Genomic DNA, 20625 nt, shown 5'->3' with positions numbered 1-20625 from the left:
AGCTAGATAATCATCTCTTTTATCCTGCAGCCATTTTCATATTAAATATGAATGAGATGCAGGAGCACTACTCAACGGAAGGAAAACCTAACTGTGAAATGGTGCGTCTAGGACCCTAGCCTGTGAGACAGATACTTGAAGTCAAGGTTAATCTTAGTCTTATTTACTCCAGCGGGGGAAAGATGAAGGACTGGGAACCTCAGCTCTACTTCTCTCTCTCACTGCCACCTCTATTCCCGCCAATGCCAAACGGCTGAAATAGGCCTATCTATGGAGTGTGTGCACCTGATAGATTCACCTGAGACAGACAGGTGTATTTTCTAATATCACAGTTTGCTTAAGTTCAAGAAGGTGGCCTGGTGTGGTACACCAGGGGCCCGAACTAGGAATATTTGTAACTACTTGACAAAGGACCTGCATGTATCCTGTTCCATTTAACGCACATAAAGGTGGGGTGGCTGGGTGTGGGGAAGAGAGAGGACTTTGGAGTAGGACAAACAGGATTAAATGCCCGCTTGATCATTTTCTAGCTGTGTGACCTTCTGCGAATTACTTAACTCCTCTGAGCCTCTTGGTTCCTTCCCTGTAAAATGAGGATACTAAAACCTGCCTCTAATGACCCTGGTGTCATGAGGCAGAAAGGAAACAACCACACAGAGCCCAGCACAGTCCCTCACGCAGAGCAGGCACTCCAAGTGGCAGCTCACCTTCTCAAACTAGTGTTTCCGGTAAGACACCCAACAGATCAGTGTAGGACTTTGCTAGATCTATAGCGTCCACTGTTTCTCTGCTGAGTCCTGCCAGCCAAGCCCAACAGACATTTTCCTGCTGGCCCAGTTTCCGGTGCTTACTCCTTGGCTGGCTGAGCTGACTGTGGGAATGCACACCCGAAGGAGCCCTGGCAGGGCTGCTCCTGGAAGACTGAACCTGTGCCATGTAAACACTGCACTTAGCTGATGATGAAGTGTTTAAGCACCCCTAGGATCCACAACTTACTCTACCTGCAAAAACATTCATTCCTTTCGGAAATGTTTTGGTTGCTACAGTCCAGGATGGTGCCAGAAATCCTTTCAATCAAAGCATTGAGCTCAGGAGCCCTGTGTGGACACACTGGGATGGTTGACTTTCTTTAGAGGACTGGGATCCACCACAAAGGCCAGGAGAAGCCACGCAGACTCCGTCCTCAAGGGCTTCCTCACTGTGACCCTGGGTCCAGTCCAGGTAAACTTCAAGGAGGGGATGATGACAGAACCAAGGGGCCATTTCAGGTAAAATTAAAACCATAGTCCATGAAGTATGAAGGATGTAATGGTTTCTAAATTGGAGAACCTTTCTCTATATCCTGAGATACTTAAATCATGTTTTATTTAATGTTAATGTAAAGAAAGAAAGAAAAAAATCCATTCTTAAAAGGAGTCCTGACACTGAAACTTTGCTTTAGATTCATTCCTAAGGAGTAATTAAAAAGTCCCAGTCTAAGGTGGCAGAGTCCTGGCTTGGCCACTGGGGTGAAGTGCTCTGGAGCAAAGGGTCCACATTTACAGAGCTTCTATTTTTTTTTAATCTATACAAAGAAATAACAACATCCCACTTTATGGGTTAGGTGGAATAATGGTTGTCAAACTGACAAGTGCCAAACTGACACATGAACTTACTACAACAGCAAGTCTCCCTGATTCGACTGTACTCTCTCTGGGAAGGGCCTGGCTTGTCCCCCCTTGCTCTGTGGCCACCACGGTCCTGGCACACAGCAAGGGCTCTATAACTCTTTGTTAAGTAAAAGGACTCTTTGAGTGCACCTCGCCCAACAAAGGCTATCAGAGCTGAAGGGACCTCAGGATCACTTACTCCTCACTCTACGCACTGAAAAACTGAGGCCTAAGAAGCTTAACTCCCTGGATGTGTAAAAAAAGCGATGGAACTGAGCTTTAAAACCAGGGCTCCTGAATCAGAGATAATAATGCCAACCATGTAAGAGTAATTGCTAAGGTTTCCTGAGGACTTACTATGTGTCAGGTCTTGCTCTAAGAGCTTTGCTCAGATTTCTGAAACCCTTGTAAAAACCCATTTTATGGATGATGAAACTGAAACTCAGGGACGTTAAATGACTTGCCCAAAGTCACAGAGCTGGGGTCTGAGCCCAGGGGTGTGGCTTCCTTATTGAGGTCTTAACTACATGCTGCTCCATGTAACTGTACAGCACTGAAGAAAAGAGTTTGGAATCTGATAGTTCTAAGCCACCTTGACCAAGCTGGGAAAGTTACAGCTAAGAGCAATTTTTATTAATGTTAGAAAAACCAAGAGGCAAAAGCACTGGGATACGTGTCTTCCTCCTCCTGAATGCCTACACTTCAGGCATGATTCTGGCAATTACAGACTCAGAGCGGGGCGTTACCTTGTTACCTCTTTGGCTTTCCCAGCTCATCACAAAATTTTTCTCACTCTGGAAGGACACATTCAGGAAGAGACCAAACCTCCAATTTTCCTGTGTAATTTTGGCAAAGCTCCAGTTTCAGATCTCCACCCATCTGCCAGCCGCCACCCCATAGGCCTAGCAGGGAAGACGCTCCCTTTGGTGATGCGATCTGTCTCCACCTCCACGCTGGGCGGGTGGCATGCTGACCACAGAGCACTGACGCAGAATCAGCAAAACTTCCTTTGACTCTATAACAAGTTCCATCCCCAAACTGTTAAAAGCATTCCCTACCAAGACAGCAGTACTGCTTAAAACAGTCCAAAAAGGGACATTAAAAAGCTAAGGAAGAAAGCAGCTGCAACACAGGTACAGATGCCAGGCAGACAAGAGTCCCCACAGGGCCCAGTTACCCACCACATCCGGTGCCTTCTGGATCTGCGAGGCCAGTTGGAGAGAGTGGTTGGCTGACGAGAGCTGTTCTCTTAAGGTCTCTGCCTCTCTCTGAGCCACCTCTGCCCTCTGAAGGAAATGAAAAGGGTGAGAAGAGAAAGTACATTCAGTTTAACAACTGACAATTATTACAAGAACATTCATCAATTCATGCCTGACTGACTGTAATTGATTTTCCTAAACACTCAACCTAATAAATGCTAGAAAAAAACATAGAATGTGATGGATTTTTATTTTAAACAGTACAAGGAAGAAATAATTGAGCGATTATGACAGTAATTTAACGCTAGGAGCAAGGAATCCCCTGCTGATAGTAATGCTCCGGCCCACTGAATTTCCCAGACTGAATAAATACAAGTGGAAATAGAGTCTTTTGATTCAATTTCTTTCTATTCTCATAGACCAAGAAGATTTTATTGCAGGATTACTCCTGGGAGTAATTCTCATGGGTAAACAGTGAATTAAAGACACTCTGGCCATTCTCTTCCTAAAAACATGCACAATGTTGTGGTTGTTTTCCTTTGGCAAGTATTTCCATAAATGTACAGGGTGTAAACGCCACTTCTTTTGTGAGGGCCAGGCATATTTCAACATATTTAACCCTTCGCCCGACAAAGTTTTCTAATGCTGATGCTGGCATTCCAGCCAGCATGCCGATTTGGGGCCAGAGGCGGGAGGGTGGCACACACCCATTGGGGGGTGGGGAGGAACGGAGCCGACTATAGGAAGGAGGTCCAAAGAAAAATGAGTAACAGCTTCTATCATTTGCATGTAATTCCTGGCCAAGGAAACCAATTCCACTGGATAGCCAACCAGGATTTCACACTGAAGGGCTAGAATAGGTCGCCCTAGTACCCACCACTCGAGAGGGCACTGTGGTGTAGTGGGCAGGGGTTGGGCACTTAGGGACAGAAGGACCAGGGCCAGTTACTTAACTAAGCTCATTAAACTTCCACCTTCCCACCTCCAAAATGGGAACACTGTCTCAGAGACGTCACAAGGATTAGTATCTGCAGAAGTGCACTGTACACAGAACTCATTCAGAAGTGTTTTATTAATGGGCTTATCCTGATTTTACAAACTGCAATTGAGACGGGTGAGAAATGGCAGCTAACTGACGCTGGGCACCAGGCTGGGAAGTATTGTGCTTATTCTGTCTACCAGACTTACATTCTGCTAATAGAAAAGATTAACGAGAAAAGCCTGACTGAGCAGGGCTATTTCATGTGTTTTCTCATTTTGTGGTGTGATGTTATGTGTCTACTAATTGCTAAGGAAGGCTGAAAAAGAGAAACACGAGGTTAGCCTGCCTCAGTACTAGCTGATCAATCTAGTTGTACAAGAATGGGGCTGGCAGCTTTAAGCAATCATGTGACGGCAGCGCAAATCTACCTGCTCTGCATACAGACAAGTTAGGATATTTCTAAGAGCAGTTACTTCTGCCCAGGGTGGTGCTGGTGGCCTCCTGCCCTGCTTCTCCGGGAGCTCTTGGAATTGCACTCAATCTCATTCACACGGCGCCTGGCCAGGCCTGTCTGCTCAGGCAGTCGCCTCCCACCCTCTCTGCTCCAAACGGAATCTAGAAGCACCTGTCAGGAAAGGCGGCAATGTGACTGGTGTGGTGAAGATGGCAGGGGTGATTTCTGGTTCATGCTAACTGCAGGAAAGTCTCCTCTTCAGTGAAAAAGATTTTCCCAGGTTATATCCAAATGTGCCACTTCAAGTTTTTTCTGATTACTGTCGTATTACTGAAAAGTTTACTATTTGCTTTCTAGTTAGCTAAACCCTTGGGCGTAATGTCTCTATGACTCTGTCAGGAATAAGGGGCATTTTGATACAGTTATAGTCTCGTTGACTTGGAAAAAAATTTCTTAGCCTGGTGGAGGAGGTGTTCTAGTAGCAGTCAAGGAGCAGCAGCACCACCCACCCCACCTAGAAACGTTGGCTTCGAGGTGCTCTGGAACCACCAGGGCTCTGCAGGCCTGGACAGGGGGTCCCAATCAGGATCTCATGCAGGCATTTAACTGTTTGGAGCAGAGTGCTGTCTCATCAGGCCAGTGGCTCACAGAATAGGGATCTAGTTGTTAATGATTTTGCCCTCGGTTTACATAATTTCTCCAGAGCTTCTGTACTTTATTCAGTCTCCGAATTTATGTATAGAGCAGCTCTGTGAACTATCCGTGATGGTCAGTCTTTTATCATATTTGGCTTGACTTGGTTACTCCAGTACAACTTTTTGATTGTTTAGGATTTATATTATTTATTTAGGCATTATACCCCGAGTATATAAAAAACCCAAAATGAGTTGAGGGGGTTTGTGCAGCTAAACATGGACAAAGCTAAACACTTAAAAAAAAAAAAAAAAAAGGACTGAGAGTGGCAGAAAGGGAGACTCTGTAGTTGTACATTTAGTCCCATCTTTGGCAGCTGAGGCAGGAAGGGCTACTGTGCTGGGTCAGCACCATGGCTGTCACTTGTTTCCAGGGTCTCCCATCTTCCTGATGTCCACAGGCCAACCAGGTAAAGTCCAGTTGTTTCTAGAACTGGAATCAATAGCAGGAGGTGGAAAACTTGGGTGCTGTTTTCTGATCTGGAATCTCAGACACAGCGATGTGGCTGCCATGAGACAGACACTCCATCCTGTTTCCACTGGTGGGGTCCCTCCAGAGGCAAAGCCTGGGGACCAAAGCCAGGGCTCCCACAGGCAGCTGGCAACAGCCCTGGGTGTGATTTAGTGGCCACCCAAAGATGAGAATAGCGCCTTGCTAAGCTGGAGCTGCTCTCCTCGGAGATTTCTCTTGCTGGCTGTTGTTTACTTTCTTTACTTTTTTGAGAAGTGAAAGTAAATGCTGGAAGCACAGGGGATGGAAAAGAGGAGCTAGAGCCTCGTGGTGACCTCACTTTCAGCGATTCTATAGGAGAGAGACCAGAAAGCTCTACTAAAAAATTTACTGCCACGGGTGCCAAACTGGCCCTGCACTGGCCAAAGTCCCCATTTAGACCTGCTGCCTGTTTTCAGGACTCGGAGCGCATCGGTTTGGATTTCCTTCTCTGGTCAGCCAGGCTGAATGTTAGAACTACACAAGGCCACCCATGTAAAACCCTGCTTGTTACAGCCTGAGTCACAATTTCAGGAAAGCCAGAAGAGCAAATTTCCCTATCTCCTCCTGCTACAAGGGGTGGCCCCAGGGGCTCTCTCCAGGCCTCGCTGGCACACCTGACTTGGGCTGGGAGCCCAATTTATTACATGGAGAAACTGAGGTCCCCCAGGAGACCTAAGGAGTGACCAAGGACACAGGCATGGCTCACCTGCTGGCAAGGAGCCCAGATGAAACCAGCTCCTCCAGCAGGGCCTGCTCACAGCATGTGCTCAAAAATATTTGCTGTATGAATGAGGGCTCTCTCAGAGGTGTGAATTATTACCTCAGCCTAAAGATGGGGAAACAGGTGCTGGGAGACTGAGGACTTGCTCAAGGCCACATGGGTGGGAGGTGGGAGACCTGGGATCCAAACTCAAACATTCTTCCCCATTGGAACACAGAAACCTTGGTCAAAGAAAATGCCATGCCTGCTTCGAGTTCTTTCTGCTCTCTGCATTTCTCTCAAACTTGACTCCTTCTCCTCAGTGAAGTTAAACTGTGGTTTCCAACTTAACCTCAACCTGAGGGTCTTCTGTTAGGGTAGTCTCCTCCCTGAGAATCAGGCAGGGCGGCAGGAGGAGCACTCGCTGAAAGAACGTCCTGCAGCCCTGCTGTGGCTCTGTGCCCTGGCCACTCAAATCAGAGCTGCTCTGGAAGGAGGGGTGAGCAGAGGCACAGCCAGAGATGCTGACTGAGTCACGAGGCCCACAGGGTTTCATGTGGTCGGGAGTGCACAGTTGTGGTTTCTTATTTCCTATGAAGCCTCAAAAGTTCTGAACCTTTACTGTCACCAATTAAGACAGTATTAATGCAGGCGCCTTGAAGTTTAACAAACAGGTGTAAACGAGACCTGGACCTAAGTGAGTTGGTGGCGGACTGCTCTTCCACTTCTCCACAACAGAAACACAAGCACTTCAGCAATAAAATAGAGCTTCAGGTCTCAGTAGAACACTGTGATAAGAACCTTGTGCAAAAATAATGTTATATGCCAGTGAACTAGTAAATTGCTCCTCCTGGGGATTTCTCCTGATGGGGATGGGAAAGGCGGCTGAACCAGATGTCTGGCTGTGCACATGCTGGCGTGCAGTCCTCTGTAGTCCTCCCCCTGCTCAGCCCACCTCCACCTCTTCTCCACTGGGATCACCTCATTTAAGGCCTGTGTCTTCTTTGCCCCGATCTATCACAACAGCTGCTTACTGCTCCCCTGGATTCCAGTCTTTCTACTCCTAGAACTAGGAGTGATCCTTCTAGAATTCATCTGATATTTTACTTCCACCCGTGATTCTGCACTGCTCTCAGGATGAGGTCCTCCACACATGTGGCTGGATCCCTCTCTGAACCTTCCTCTCTGAACCTCCTGGTTCTAGCTCATAGAATGGCCTAAAACACCCAGAGCTCGTAATATCCCTTCTTGCCTGCCTGGAACACAACCCAGTGAGCCACCTATTCAATTCCTCTTTCCATTTACTCTGTGTCTAATGCCCCATCTCATACTCTCGGTGAGGGATGGCCAGCATCAGACTGCACAGCTCTGGTGACAGGGAGATCAGTCCCTTTGGTGGCAGTTCTAGGCACCTCTGGAGAACCAGAACTGAGAGCGAGCTTCCCTTCTACCAGCCTCCGAATTCAGCCATGAAACAGCCAGACCCCTTCTCCTAGCCAGCCCTGAGGAGCTACAAGGACAGAATTCACCATGTCCCCACCTGTGTAACCTTTTAACATCCCACATTCCTGAAATGATTCCTCTAGTGCTTGGTGTTGAGTCCCTGTCTTCTTTCCTTGCTCCCCAAAGATCAGAAATACCTCCAAACCTCCTGCTATCTTTTGTGTCCTGGCCACGAAGGGGACTCTGAATGAACTCCAGGTACCTGCTTTCCTTACAGTGTGGTTTCCAGGATAAATTCTGATCCCTGGGGATGGACTAATAGTTGCAGGTGGTGTAGAATCACCACCTCCTTCATTCTAGAAATTTTTTCCTATTAATGTAGCCTGAAGCTGCAATACTTGCTTTTGGCAGCGACATCAGGCAGAGTTGTTGGTTAGAACTCTCCTATACCTCTCCCCACCATGCTGGCATTTCCCTAGGACAGGGCTTTATAATTCTCCCACCAAATTTGTGCTTCTTTAGCAACAATAGAATGAACATTTATGTAAGTACCTACTTCTTACCCAGGCATCTTACCTTTAATCCTCAAAACAATCTTACAGAGGAAGTACAAGTCATTCCCTCCCTCCCTTTCTCTCGCTTAAAATTTTCTTAAAATTTTAATGATGGTAAAATATATACAAATTAAATTTACCACCTTAACCATTTTGAAGCATATAGTTCAGTATGTTAAGCACATCTGCACTATTTGGCACCCATCCCCACCACCTTTTTATCTGCCCAAACTGACCTCCTGTACCCATTAAACAGCAACTCCTCACCCTGCTGCCCCAGCCCCTGGCCCCTGGCCCCCTGCTCTCTGTCTATGAATGTGACGACTCCAGGAACCTCAGTAAGTGGGATCAGAGTGTTTGTCTTTTTATGACTTTTTAGCATAATGCCCTCAAAGTTCATCTTTTTTCTTTCTTTCTTTTTTTATTTTTAAAGAAAGGCAAATAGCTAAGAGACTTGTTCAAGGCTACATAACCAGGAAGTACTGAACCAAGTGTCACTTTGGCGGTGGCGCCTTTCTCTATGGTCCTGCCTGCTGTCTCCTAGGACTGAGACCTACCTGAGTGGCCTCAGCCCTCTGAGAATCGCATCAACTCGGCCAAACTTCTTTAGTACCTGGGGACTGCCTCAGAGACTGCATTTGAGGACTGCCTCACAGAAAAAGGTTATCTGCTGAATAAATCAGAGCTTACCCCAAAGTGCCATCAAAAGAGGAGGCACCCCCAGGCTGGCCTGGGGGAGAGTGGATGGGTGAAAATCTGAGAGATGCAAATGGCAATCCTGCCACATAGAAGGTGAACCTTCCAGTAACTACTTTTGAGTTAAGGTCCCTGCAAAGTTGAGCAGTGCTAACGAAGTAAAAACAAAGGGTCCCAAAGTAAATTAGTGTAGTAAGTAAAGGTAAGTAAATACTGCAGCACCTTTGTGAGGAGCAGTGCTTTTATAGCAAGGAGCTGTGTGGGTGGGTGCACTTGGGAAATAAGACAGCTTGAAAGAAAGGCAAAGGGGGCCCTTGTTCTGCAGTCTGTTCCCCTGTGTGCTGGTGAAGAGCACAGGCTGCAACAACCAGCCACTGACCTCAGTTTCCTCAACTGTAAAGTGGGGATCATGACAGCACTGACCTTGATGTGCTGCTGTGAGGTTTAAGTGACTCTGTTCATGTGAGGTACTTAGAACAGAGCCAGGCATAAAATAAGTCAAGAACTGGCAGCTCTTTCTACTATTACCAGGATAACTATATGTAATGATGCTGTCTCAGGTGCCTCATTCCATGCATCTCTATTGAGAGCCTTCTATGGGCCAGGCCCAGGATCCTCAGTGGTGAGTCAGGGTATGTAACACAGAACCCAGTTTTCCTTAAAGAAAAAAAAATCCACACATCCTCTGGGATCATTTGTAAGCACAAATTGACCTTTACATTTCAATCAGACTTGAGGATGATTTTATTGGTCAAAGAACAGATAAGGACACTCTCCCCTGAGCATTTGCCAGGGTCTAGGTAAGCAATGCTAGCCAAGGGGCGGGCGCCCTGTGGAACTTTGGGAAGGTGGGAAGCAGAGACCACAGATCCAAGGAGGACTTTCATCCTGTGGGGGTCAGTTTTGCCTGGCCACTGAGGCACACTGCTATGCTTTCCTGTGCTTATGGCTGCCCAGCTGTAAAACTGAGTTGGGGGGGGGGGGGGGGAATAGCCTGTGGCCTTTTAGGGCTGAGAAACTTCATGGCTTTGGCTGCTTCTCCCCACAAATAGAGAAAATAAATGGGGAGACCTCTTTCTTTCCAAAGCAGCAGCACTATTTGCTGAAGCAAAATGTTTTACTGTTCTACGGAGTCCTTGGGGAAGGAAGGGGTTCTATAGGGTGGCCAAATTTTCCAGGCAGCTGAGTATTTACAGCCACCCAATACCATGTGCCTATTATGTGCCAGACACTGTTGGGTACTTCCTGCAAGGCACCTGTGCCAACTAAGTACCAGCCAAGAGGGGGCTGTCAGCTGGAGGCCCTCTCCAGACAAGAGGCTTCACCCAGTAGAAGGGAGTGAGAAAGACTTCTCTGTAGCCTAACTCAGTGGTATAAACTCTCTAGCATAATGGCTGCCACATAAATAGAGGCGGGTATTTGAGAGATGAGTTAAGAAAAAGAACAAGAGGTAGCCACTCTGCAGTGGACATTCACCAGGAGATATCTGGGATGCTAGGGTCACATCAAAACCTTTGCCTGTGACTTTTCATGTATTTCTAATGACATCAGGAAAAGTATCAACATTGACAGCTGTGTCTAAAAAAATACAAGAATAACTGGTCTTCTAACTTAGAGAGAAGCATTTTCCAAGATGATAAATGGCTGTGCTATTGTGATTTTATGCCTGAAGCTATCAAGCATCCTACCTGGTTTGCTCTTTCAAGGTCCGTCATGATCATTTCAATTTCGTCGGCCCTAGGAGATGAGAGAAGAGAGTGCGTTAGTTAGTAAGTAGTAAGACAGGCTCAAGGGGTGCCCATGGTTCTGATCCTGGCAGAATGACCCATAGGTACACATTCTAGGCAGAGTCCAGTGTCAGGGGAGAGAAGAGCCATGCAGACCTGTGAGGGGGCACCACTGCTCACTTGGAGGAGGTGGGCTTGCATTGGGGGAAGGGCTGATCTGCCCTGGAGGTGCTCCCGATCTTGTCAGGGAGAAACCATAAAAAGATAAAATACAGTGTCCTGCCAAGAGACTGAATAGAAGTCTGAACAGAGTACTCTGGAAAAATAAGAGGGAGAGATGAATTCTCCTTGGGAGAGAGAATCTGAAAAGACTTTGTAGGAGGTCACGTGTGAATTAGGCTTTGAAGGATGAGTAGAAGTTTACTAGGACTGAGAGAACCATGAGAAGGTGGAGGGGAGGTTGGGAATGCAGGTCGGGGGACTCTGAAGTCTGTTCTATAAACTACCTGCGTTCACCATCATCACCTGGCCTGCTCACACACAGGGAGTTCTCAGGTGCTTTTTTCCCATTTTCAAAGTACTTCCTTGAGTAATTTTGAAGGCAATAATACGGTTTCGACATATAACATCATAAGAGAGAATACTGCTGAAAATTCTATTGAGATGGGCATGGTCAATTTCAAAAGTCTACGACAGGTTAGAACCCGGCACCCAGGCAAGTCACTGCCCCAACTTTTGTAGGACAGCTCCTGATGATGGGGTCCCTATCAGGAGGCTAAGGCCACGACTGGTTGCAACCAAGGAAGGTTTAGCACACCCATGGCAGATGGAATGGCATGTTACAGTCACAGATCCACACTGGGGTTAAGGGTCCACTCTTGCTGATTCTACAGGGCTCATTCACACCCCTCAGTGCTGTGCACTTGGTCCTTCTACAGGGAGACTCTTGCCACCTCCCGCCTCAGCTACCACTCAACCCTATAGCCATGTACTCAGACAATTCCCACCACTGTGGGCCCCCAAATAGCCTTGACCTGTGTGTTATGTGTCCAGATCACCTTCCATTCTGGAACCTCATCTCCTTCTTCTGCCCCCTCCCCAAGCCCGTCTCAAATCCTCCCAGTGGTTCCATCTCAGGGAGCAGCACAGCCTAGTGCCCCCCCACCTCCCTTCCCATCTGTGTGTCGCCTTTGCCCTCATCTCTGGTGCTTGCGCAGGGCTTGGCATCAGGCAGGAGGCCAGAGTCCTGAACAAAATCTGCTTCTCTGGTCCTAAGCACCCACCCTTAATACTGAGAGTTAGACAAACTACGTTCAGGCCCTGGCTGGTTGGTTTTGCTGTTTACTGCACCAAGGCTTTTCTAGCCTTAGCCACACACTGCGATTTGAGGCAATCTTATCAACCCCCAGCAGTCCGAACAGGGCAGCAGATGCCTTGTGATCAGGTTCAAGGCTCATTGTATCTGTTTGAAATAGTATCCTGCTTTCAGACTGGCCTGAGAAAAGTCTGAAACAATTCATAAAATGTCCTAGTTAAATGAAGCTATTTTTAGGATGACTTTGTGAAGAAGGCAGTGTCTCTGGAAGACAAACACCCCAACTGGGCCTCTGCAGTGAAATACTGGGTGCAAGGGGGTGGGCTGGGGCAGCTTAAATTACTAAACATCTCACCGCATTATCTGAAACGGAAGCCTCCAAAATCTCAGAAAAACTGCTGTGCCAAAGAAAAGATAGTGTAATGACGGCAAAGGATAAAAAAAAAAAAAAAAAAAAATCATTAAAGGTGTTAAGGGTCTAAAACAGGACAGAAAAGAATACCTGACAGTCAGTACAGAAAGCTGCTATCCTGACAACCTGCTGATCAAGTGCAAACTCCATTGGGTACAAGATGAAATAAAAAGTGAACAAACTTTTCTTAAGGCAAATCACAACTTTTAAACACAGTTTAGAACTCTAATCAAATAGTTATTCATCTACATTTAACAAAGTCCAGATATACATGGCAAACTTCCCCGGCTACTGGCATCATTCATTCATTCACTCTCATTCCATGAATGTTCCCAACACTACAAGTTTCCTGGCTCTGGGCAGGGGCTACGGGATGGGCACATACAGACGTGGCTCCTGTAGATCTTGCCAGTACTGTGTATTTACAAGAGAAAGATGGAATGCTTAGCTGCTAAATAACTGAAAAAAGATTTATAGGTGGCGTCTCACTTCTCTCTTGAGCAGATCAAGGGAGCTGGTTGCAGGACTGGCAGCTGGATGGGGAACGGCCTGGCTGAGTGAGCAGAGATCCTGAGCGTGGGCCTTGGCGAGGGTTTTTTCTAATCTCTCATTTTGGGGCCTTGACGACCCCTTTCATCTTCCTTGAATCCTGGTTAATTTATCTGTCATTCAAATATTCCTTCTGCTCAGTTTGGAACTCTAGTATTTGGACATTGCTGGCACATCTCCATCTGTCCCCCACATCATTCAACCTTTCTTTTTCCTCTCCTGCTGCTTTGGGACGGTTCACCAGTTAGACTCACTGGAGCTGTATCCATCCTGTAATTTACCTTGTCTCTCTTGTTCCTTAGTGTGATTATTCTGTTTTTCATACCTGTTACTTCTGCTTCATTCATTTAAAAAAAGTATCCCTTGTTTTTGCTTTACATTGCTATTATCTTCCCTTCTCTCCTTGAGTATATTTCTCATGCTTATTTTGTACCCGTGGCCCATCTGTTTTGTGTCAGATCACATACACTGTGGGGTTTGGGGGTCTGTCTTCCAGAGGGATGTTCTATTCCGGGCCAGGTTTTCTTGGGGGTGCCAGCTACTCTTTCTGGCGGTGTGTATGGGGTCAGACAGAGAGGCAGGCCCTGCTGTGTCTCTCAGTATGAAATGAAGAAGAAAAGCACACAGCAGGTGGGCGATGTATTTTGCTGAGTGAAGGAAGAAAGGGGAGGAGGGGAATGACTTCAGGCCCCAGAGGAATCACTGATAACTCCCCTTCCATCAGGAAGGTCCTCTGGCCAGAGCTTCCCCTTTGATTCTCCGGGAGTCCCCAATCCTGGGGGTCTGGAGATAAGGGGCAGAGGTGTGGCTGCCTGCCTTTACTCACTTCTCAATCCTCGCCTGGCTCTGCCATTGGCCAAGGGGCCAGTACAGGGTCAGACACAAGCCAAGGCTACAGAAGAGAGGGGTTCCCCAGGGCCTGGATTCACATAGACTCTATGTCACAGAGGCTGGCAGCAAGGCTGGGACCTGTGGGGGCTGGGAAGTGGTGTCCAAATTCTGCCAGACTTAGGGGACTTGGGTAGACTTGAGAGCCTTCTCAGACAGTGAACGGTTTTGGATGCTCATGAGTATACCTAATATCCAGAAAACAATGCACCACTTCCAAAAGGGTTCAAGTCACTTATAAGGAATTAGTCACAATTAAACAGAAAGGTGCCTTCTTGGCAGTCTGAGGCAATCCCTGGAAGTGAATTTCAAGTTTTTCCATCTTGTGGTTGGTTTAACTTTAGTTACTAAGCAACCACTAAACTGACCAAAATACTGAATGTGATAACAACTACTGCACTTACCTTTCATTACCAGAGCAACTCTCATATTTCCAAAGCTTTCAAATGACAATGACAACACTGAGCTCTGCTGTTAAAAAGCAGGGCTATTCAACACCAGGTATCCTGATGACAGCAGGGCCCAGGGGGCTGCAGTCCCATTCACAGAATGGACCAGAAGCCATAGAAGGAGACAATGGAAGGAACCAGGGAGCAGTGGGCAAGGAAAAGCTCCAGTTATTATTTTAAAAGTCTGTAGGCTTGTGATTCATTTTTTCAAGGGGCATGCTTTTTAAAAGATCAAAAATTCATCTAGCAAGATATTTTAGTGCGATCAAGGTTTTGAAGACATGAAATGCAGCCACTGGCACTTGCAGACCAGGACCAAGATAGCGGGGTCTTTAATCATCTGTGCTGGTCTTAGAACATGCCCACCACTGAGTCTGTGCAATCCACTCCCCTCCAAACTGCTGCCTCCCCTCTCCAGACAAAATTATTCCTCCCGAACTGCCCTCGATAAGTAACATGAAAATGCCCAGAGGTTAATACTACAACTATAAATGTTATTTGAAAAGCGCAGTAATGAATTAAATGCCATGTACTTTCATAAAGTGAGTGTCAACAATATTCCGAAGGTTTTTCATTCTTTTCATTTTGAAGGCTCAACTACCACATCAGGATCTGGAGCCCGGCATTAGTCTAAAATCATTTACTTTCCAAAGTCCATAATAACTGCACATATTGTTTGCTCAGCAAAACTATTTATTATAAAAATTTAGTTCGCTCACCTTTTTATAAGCTGACAAAACAGCTTTCACTGATCTATTAACTTGCACGGCATTATGCTCCACTCTGACTTCAAATAGCGGGTAATTTCAGCTTGGTCTAGAATATTTGGTTTATTCAGTCAGTTCCCTATAGATCATTTCAGAGTATTCTCTGAGCTAGCACACAATTTTTATGAGGAACTTGAAAGGACATGGTCAAGGTTGATGGAAGGGAAATTATATCCACGCTAGGAACTGTGTTTACTTTCACACTAGCCCTGAGTGCGAAGGGATGGCACCAGGGCAAGGCTGGTGCACATTTCAATACCCAAACACTCACACTGTCATCAGGAGCTGCTGAGACCAAGTACATCTACAAGCAGTTAAAGAAGTGTCCTTGGCGGCCTTCAAAGATCAGTGTGTCTTTTTGGACTCAAGTCAAAAGCCAACAGTCTCAATACTAGATTGTAAAGTTCTTGAGCATCAAAAGAAGAAATATCTAAAGATTAACCCTCCTTGCTTAAAAATTAAAAATAAACAACAAGCTCCAGTATGTGTAATAAAGGGAAATCTCCCCTCTCTACCCGAATGCTGCATTTGATGGCTTTAGCTGTCAGGACAGCGATTGCTTTCCCGACAACTCACACACTAGGCCAGGCTCTCTTAGCACAAGGGGGTAGGAGGTGCAGAAGGGGGCTCACTGAGCCAGCACCAGAAAGAACATGCAGGAAAAGGAGGCGGCCAGAGGGTCAGGCACTGAGGAGGTTTCTTGGCTATGGGTTTGGAATCCCCTTAATGGGGGTGAGGGGTCCTCAGGAAAGGCATCTCTCTCTGTCCCCACCTGGGCACACAGATGAGGAGCTGAACACAGTGCAGAAGCCTGATCTCATCACCCAGGAAGGCTGGTGTGCAGTCACATGGGAGAGCCAGGTAGGACTGTACCCAGAGGAGGTGGCACTGTGCCCTCCTCCTGCACAGGCATTGACCCGCCCTGATGGGTATGGGTTACAGACTAGGACAGGGGTGAGGGGACAATCTCTGCTCAGTGCCTGCTGAGCACCTACTATGTGCCATAGCTGATGGGGAAACAAATGTCCAAGGTGGAGATGGCAGTGCTTAGTACACCAGCAAAAACCCTGCACATCCCAGGAAAGCTCACAAATAGCACTGAATGCATGAAGGTGGCAGAGACCCTGTTACTGCCTTCTCAGTGGTGGGAGGAGGGAGGTGAAGAGACCCAAGTAATTTCAGTGCAGTGACAGCCCAGAACAAGGGACACAGGGCTTTGCAAACACGAGGAGGGAAAGTCTTACAGAGGAGAGGATGTGGTCTGCATCCTGCAGGATGAAGAGGAGTTTGTTGGGCAGACAGCAGCGGGGCTGAGAGAACAACAACCTTCTAGACTAAGAAGTCATGCCCTGGAGGGTGCCTGTTAAATCCTGTAACAGCTCCGCAGTTGCTCTCTCGGGCTTTCAAGGTGCCCTATGCCCTCATCTGCACATATGACAGGCTGGTCTTTTCCTGTCCCCTATTTCTTTCTCTTGGATGACAGCACTGACCAGTGCTTCCAGAACCATATCACAGAGAGAGAGCGGGATCCCTGCCTGGTGCCTGATTCTGACAGCGAGGCATCGGAAGTATCATGTTAAGCATGTTCCTGATTTTGGACTTTAAATATATATGTTCCTATTTCGCTAATGAAATCTCCAACTGTTCCTATTTTATTAAGACTCTTTAATAAAAGATGGATATTGATCTCATTAAGTACCTTTTAAGCATTTATGGAGCTAATTAAATGTTTTTTTTCCCTCTGACCCACTAAAATGGTAAATTATACTGACAGTTATCTGCCCCTATTTGGTTGTGGTGTATTACACATTTAATGTCCTCTTGAATTCTATTTGCTAATATTTTATTTAGTATTTTTTCATAAATATTTATATATGGGACTGACCTTTATTTTGTCTTATCTTTGTCAGGTGAAGTCATATAAAACACTTATAAAACATTTCCTTCCCTTTTTAGACAAAGTGAGCTATCACAGATTTGACAATATTACTCTTAAAAAACCTAAACCTATATCCTCTCACCGGTACAGTCTAAACACCATCACCTGGCGGGCGAGCTGTTCACTGTCTATACCCAGGGGGAGCTCCCCAGGCCGCCTGTCAGCCCCAGCCTGCATCTCTCAGCACTTCCTCTCCCATGGGGTCTGTGGCCTCTTCTGCCTGGACTAATTCTTCCTTCATATGCATTCCCATGGCAGTTAGTGTTCAAATGCAGTCTGCCTCAGATGGGTTGGTGGATTCCAGGAGCTTCTTTTGGTTCCCTCTCTCCCAGTCAGACCCAAAATGTCTTTTGGGTCAGGATCCTCGCATCCTCACTGTGGGCCCAGATTCTGCAGGAAGCAGAGGGTCTATACCCGATTACAGAATGACCTCCCGTAAATACTCCTTTTCCAGCTTTATTTCTCACATGTGAAACAATCTAGCCTCTCACACAAAGAAGCCTAAGTGCAGAACTGCTTCCTCATCAGAGCCATTGTACTGATGTTTATTTTGTTTCTTGCAGATGTGTTTTTTACAGTCTATTAGTAACATGCATCCCGTGTAAGTTTCTTTCTGTAGCTCAATCAACACTCTTCACAGTCTCTTGATTCCTACTCTGTTCCCTGAAATCACCATGCTTGTCCCCAGGGCTGTCTCTCTGCTGACGTCTCCATGCAGATGCTGTCACCATCACCCAGGTCTCAGCTCTCGCGGCCATCCTCTGAAAGTTCTCCCGGTAGCCTCACTCCCCATCGCCCACTCATTTTATTTTTTACTACCCTTCTTATTCCTGTCTCAAAGTCTTGTTCATATACTGACTACTTGTTGATTTACTTCTGTAATCCCAGAGAACACAGCAGGCACCCCCTAAATACTGGTTAATCAAATATGAGAACTAACATCTGTGCTACCCAAGGTCCACTCTGCTCTGGACAAGCAACAATTCACTGGCTGGTGTTTTAAAGAGCAAGAAGCAGGGAGGGGGATTTTGCCAAATTGCAAATATGAGTTTTAGGAAAGAGTCTCTAAGTTGTTTTTGCAGAAGAAAAACAATTCACTTTTTTTACCACTTTTAACAGCCTTTGAAAAAGAAGGCAACAATCTCCTTAGTAAAAAAAGTATTAAAGACCAAGAGTCTTTTTCCCACCGACTGAGGTCCTGGAGGGCAGGGCCAGTTGGCCTGACTTACCCGGTACCTTCGTGCCCAACAGAGCTGGACATGAATTGGGTCTCAGCAAACTCTGACTGGGAGGGTTGGAGGTAGGAGAGGAGAAGCAAGTGTCATTTGGGGAAAGATTTTCTAACAATCCTCATCTGTATTACCAGTTCTGTCTTTCATTTCCCCCTGGGTTAAGCAACCTCTGCACTGGAAGAAGTGGTGGGCAGAGGCAAAGCTGCCTGGCATCCTTCCAAGCCCCCCATTTAATGTGTTATCTAGAGTGGACCAACCGCTCCCTGATCACACGAGGGCCTGGGCAGAGAGACAGTGGGAGAGCTTGACCCCCAGGGATAACCTTCTGGAAATTATGGTTTTTATTCTTATTAGAAATGAAACCATGTCGAGAGATAGTTAAATGGCCAGAATGTCACCTCTGCCTGCTCAGAAATTAACCACAATTTGTTCATTTTTATGACCAATTTAAATGATACAAGTGACAATTAAAATTAATTTTAGTTAAGCCTCATCTGTTCAATCCCAAATGGGAAGAAAATTTCCCTTTTTGCCAGCTATTTAGCTGACTTGTTTATATGAAATGATGCAAATAATATCCTCCTTTAGTTTAATCTGAGTCTAGCTGACAACCAAGCGGTCTTCTACAGCCCACACGGGGTTAACTTTCCCTCTGTGCCAACCAACAGGGTAGCTCCAGCAGGCCAGTCACTCACAAGAGTATGACTCTCAGTCTGAGCCTGTGACCGTCATTCAGGCTTCAATGTTCTCTGAGCAGGGATATGGGATAGCTGTGGCCAGAGAATTAGCCTGTGAGACTGCATAATTCATTTTGCTACTGAGACCACCCAAAGCTCTTTGGGTTAAGTGTCTGGATTAATCTTGAGATGCTTCTTGCCCTTCTCTACAGTTCTAACACTGCTGCTCTAAAAACAGTGAAGAGCAGGTTGGATGTGAAAATCCTATTCTTTCCCTAAATCAAGTGCCACGGGGTAACAAGTAGGATGGAGTGACTGGAGGTGAAATTAAGGAAATTGTGGTCTTGAGAACCATAGAAGCATGGCTTGCAGAGCAAATGGTACCTGAATTCTTCCCCACTGCCTTTTAGACACTTGACCTTGAGCAGACCTTAGAGCTCAATAGCCACATGCATGGGAGGAATAAAGGAAACTGGCATGAAGATAAAATAAGAACACTGACGGAGTAGAACAGGACTCCTCAAAGACCCATGCACAGGTTCACTATTATTGCCACACGTGAAAATCAAGACCTCTCTCTTCTGGTCAGAGCTAATCTTCAATACCTGAGACCATTAGAAGATCATTGTTACCACCCATGAAGTGGCCTTTGCTAAACATTTCCAGTCTGAATCTGATCAAGAATCTAGATTCAACTACAAACTTACAGGAATTACAGAGGACAGAGGAACACGCTCAACTACATCTGGGGATGCTGTTGGCAAAACCCAGACTGTGGGAAATTCTTCAGGACAAATGAATCAGTTTCATACACAAATAAATCGCAAGGAAAAGAAAAAGGGATGGAATCTATAAAACGAATAAGACTTAAAGGCATACCAACCAATTGCAATGTGTGCATCTTATTTGGGTCCTGATTTGAACAAATTTATCTATTTATTTTAATCCTCACCTGAGGATGTATTTTTTATTGATTTTTAGAGAGGAAGGGAGAAAGAGAGAGTGAGTGAGAAACATTGATTGGTTGCCTCCCATATGCACCCCAACTGGGTATCGAATCTGAAACCTAGGTATGTGCCCTCACCTGAAATCAACCACGACCTTTTGGTGATGGGACGATGCTCCAACCAACTGAGCCACCTGGCCAGGGCTTCCAATTTGAACAAATTAAAAAAATAAACATCATTTATGATGTTTAGGGGTAGTTAGAAATTTAAGTATTGATGATATTAAGAAATCAGTTTTTCATGTGATAACAGTATTGTGGCTTTATTTAAAAGGGAGAGTCCTTCGTGTGAGGATCTACGTGCTAAAACATTTAGTAGTAAAATGAAAGGACTCTGAAAGTAGCTCCAAGATAAAATGGGGGTGAGTGGGGATAGGTGAGACAGGGTCAACTATGAATGAAATAGCAGGAACTGCACAAGAGGCATCTGGGGTCCTGTCCTTCATTGTATGTTGGAAATAAGAAGCAAACAAATAAAGTATAAGATGATAAAAAAAGCAAAGGCCATCACAGTAGTTTTGCATCCCTCCATCACCACTTGTCAATTATCTAGTCTGTACTAATGTTGATTGCTCTACTCCGTTTGCACAGAAATGAGGTGACAAGCAGGCCAGTGCCTGGGAGGAGGCTGCAGTGAGGTCCCTGGGAAGGAACACAGATCAGAGAGGGGTGTCCGGTGCTGGAAGCCCCGCTCTGCCTGAGACTCAGTACTTGACAAACTTTAGTCAGCACAGTTACCTCTCAGAATGTCAATCTACCCATTCTTCAAAGGAGAGGGAAAAAGTGTACGTGAAAAGCCCCT

General features: G+C 46.0%; 1 protein-coding gene across 5 annotated transcripts in view; it reads right to left on the bottom strand.

Moving 5' to 3' along the window:
* The window catches only part of CUX1 (cut like homeobox 1), a 336917-nt gene that overhangs the window by 85569 nt on the left and 230723 nt on the right, over positions 1 to 20625 (bottom strand). For all 5 annotated transcript variants that reach the window (XM_087815583.1, XM_087815584.1, XM_087815586.1 and 2 more), the window contains exons 9-10: positions 10551 to 10599; positions 2831 to 2935 (exon numbers count right to left, since the gene is read on the bottom strand). In XM_087815583.1, the coding sequence (XP_087671709.1) occupies positions 2831 to 2935; positions 10551 to 10599 (154 nt within the window). The remainder of the gene's footprint in view (positions 1 to 2830; positions 2936 to 10550; positions 10600 to 20625) is intronic.

Source organism: Miniopterus natalensis, chromosome 3, assembly GCF_054644295.1.
Source record: "Miniopterus natalensis isolate mMinNat1 chromosome 3, mMinNat1.hap1, whole genome shotgun sequence".
NCBI lineage: Eukaryota > Metazoa > Chordata > Mammalia > Chiroptera > Miniopteridae > Miniopterus > Miniopterus natalensis.
The sequence above is the reverse complement of the archived record's forward strand: the minus strand, read 5'-3'. Positions and strand labels throughout refer to the sequence as shown.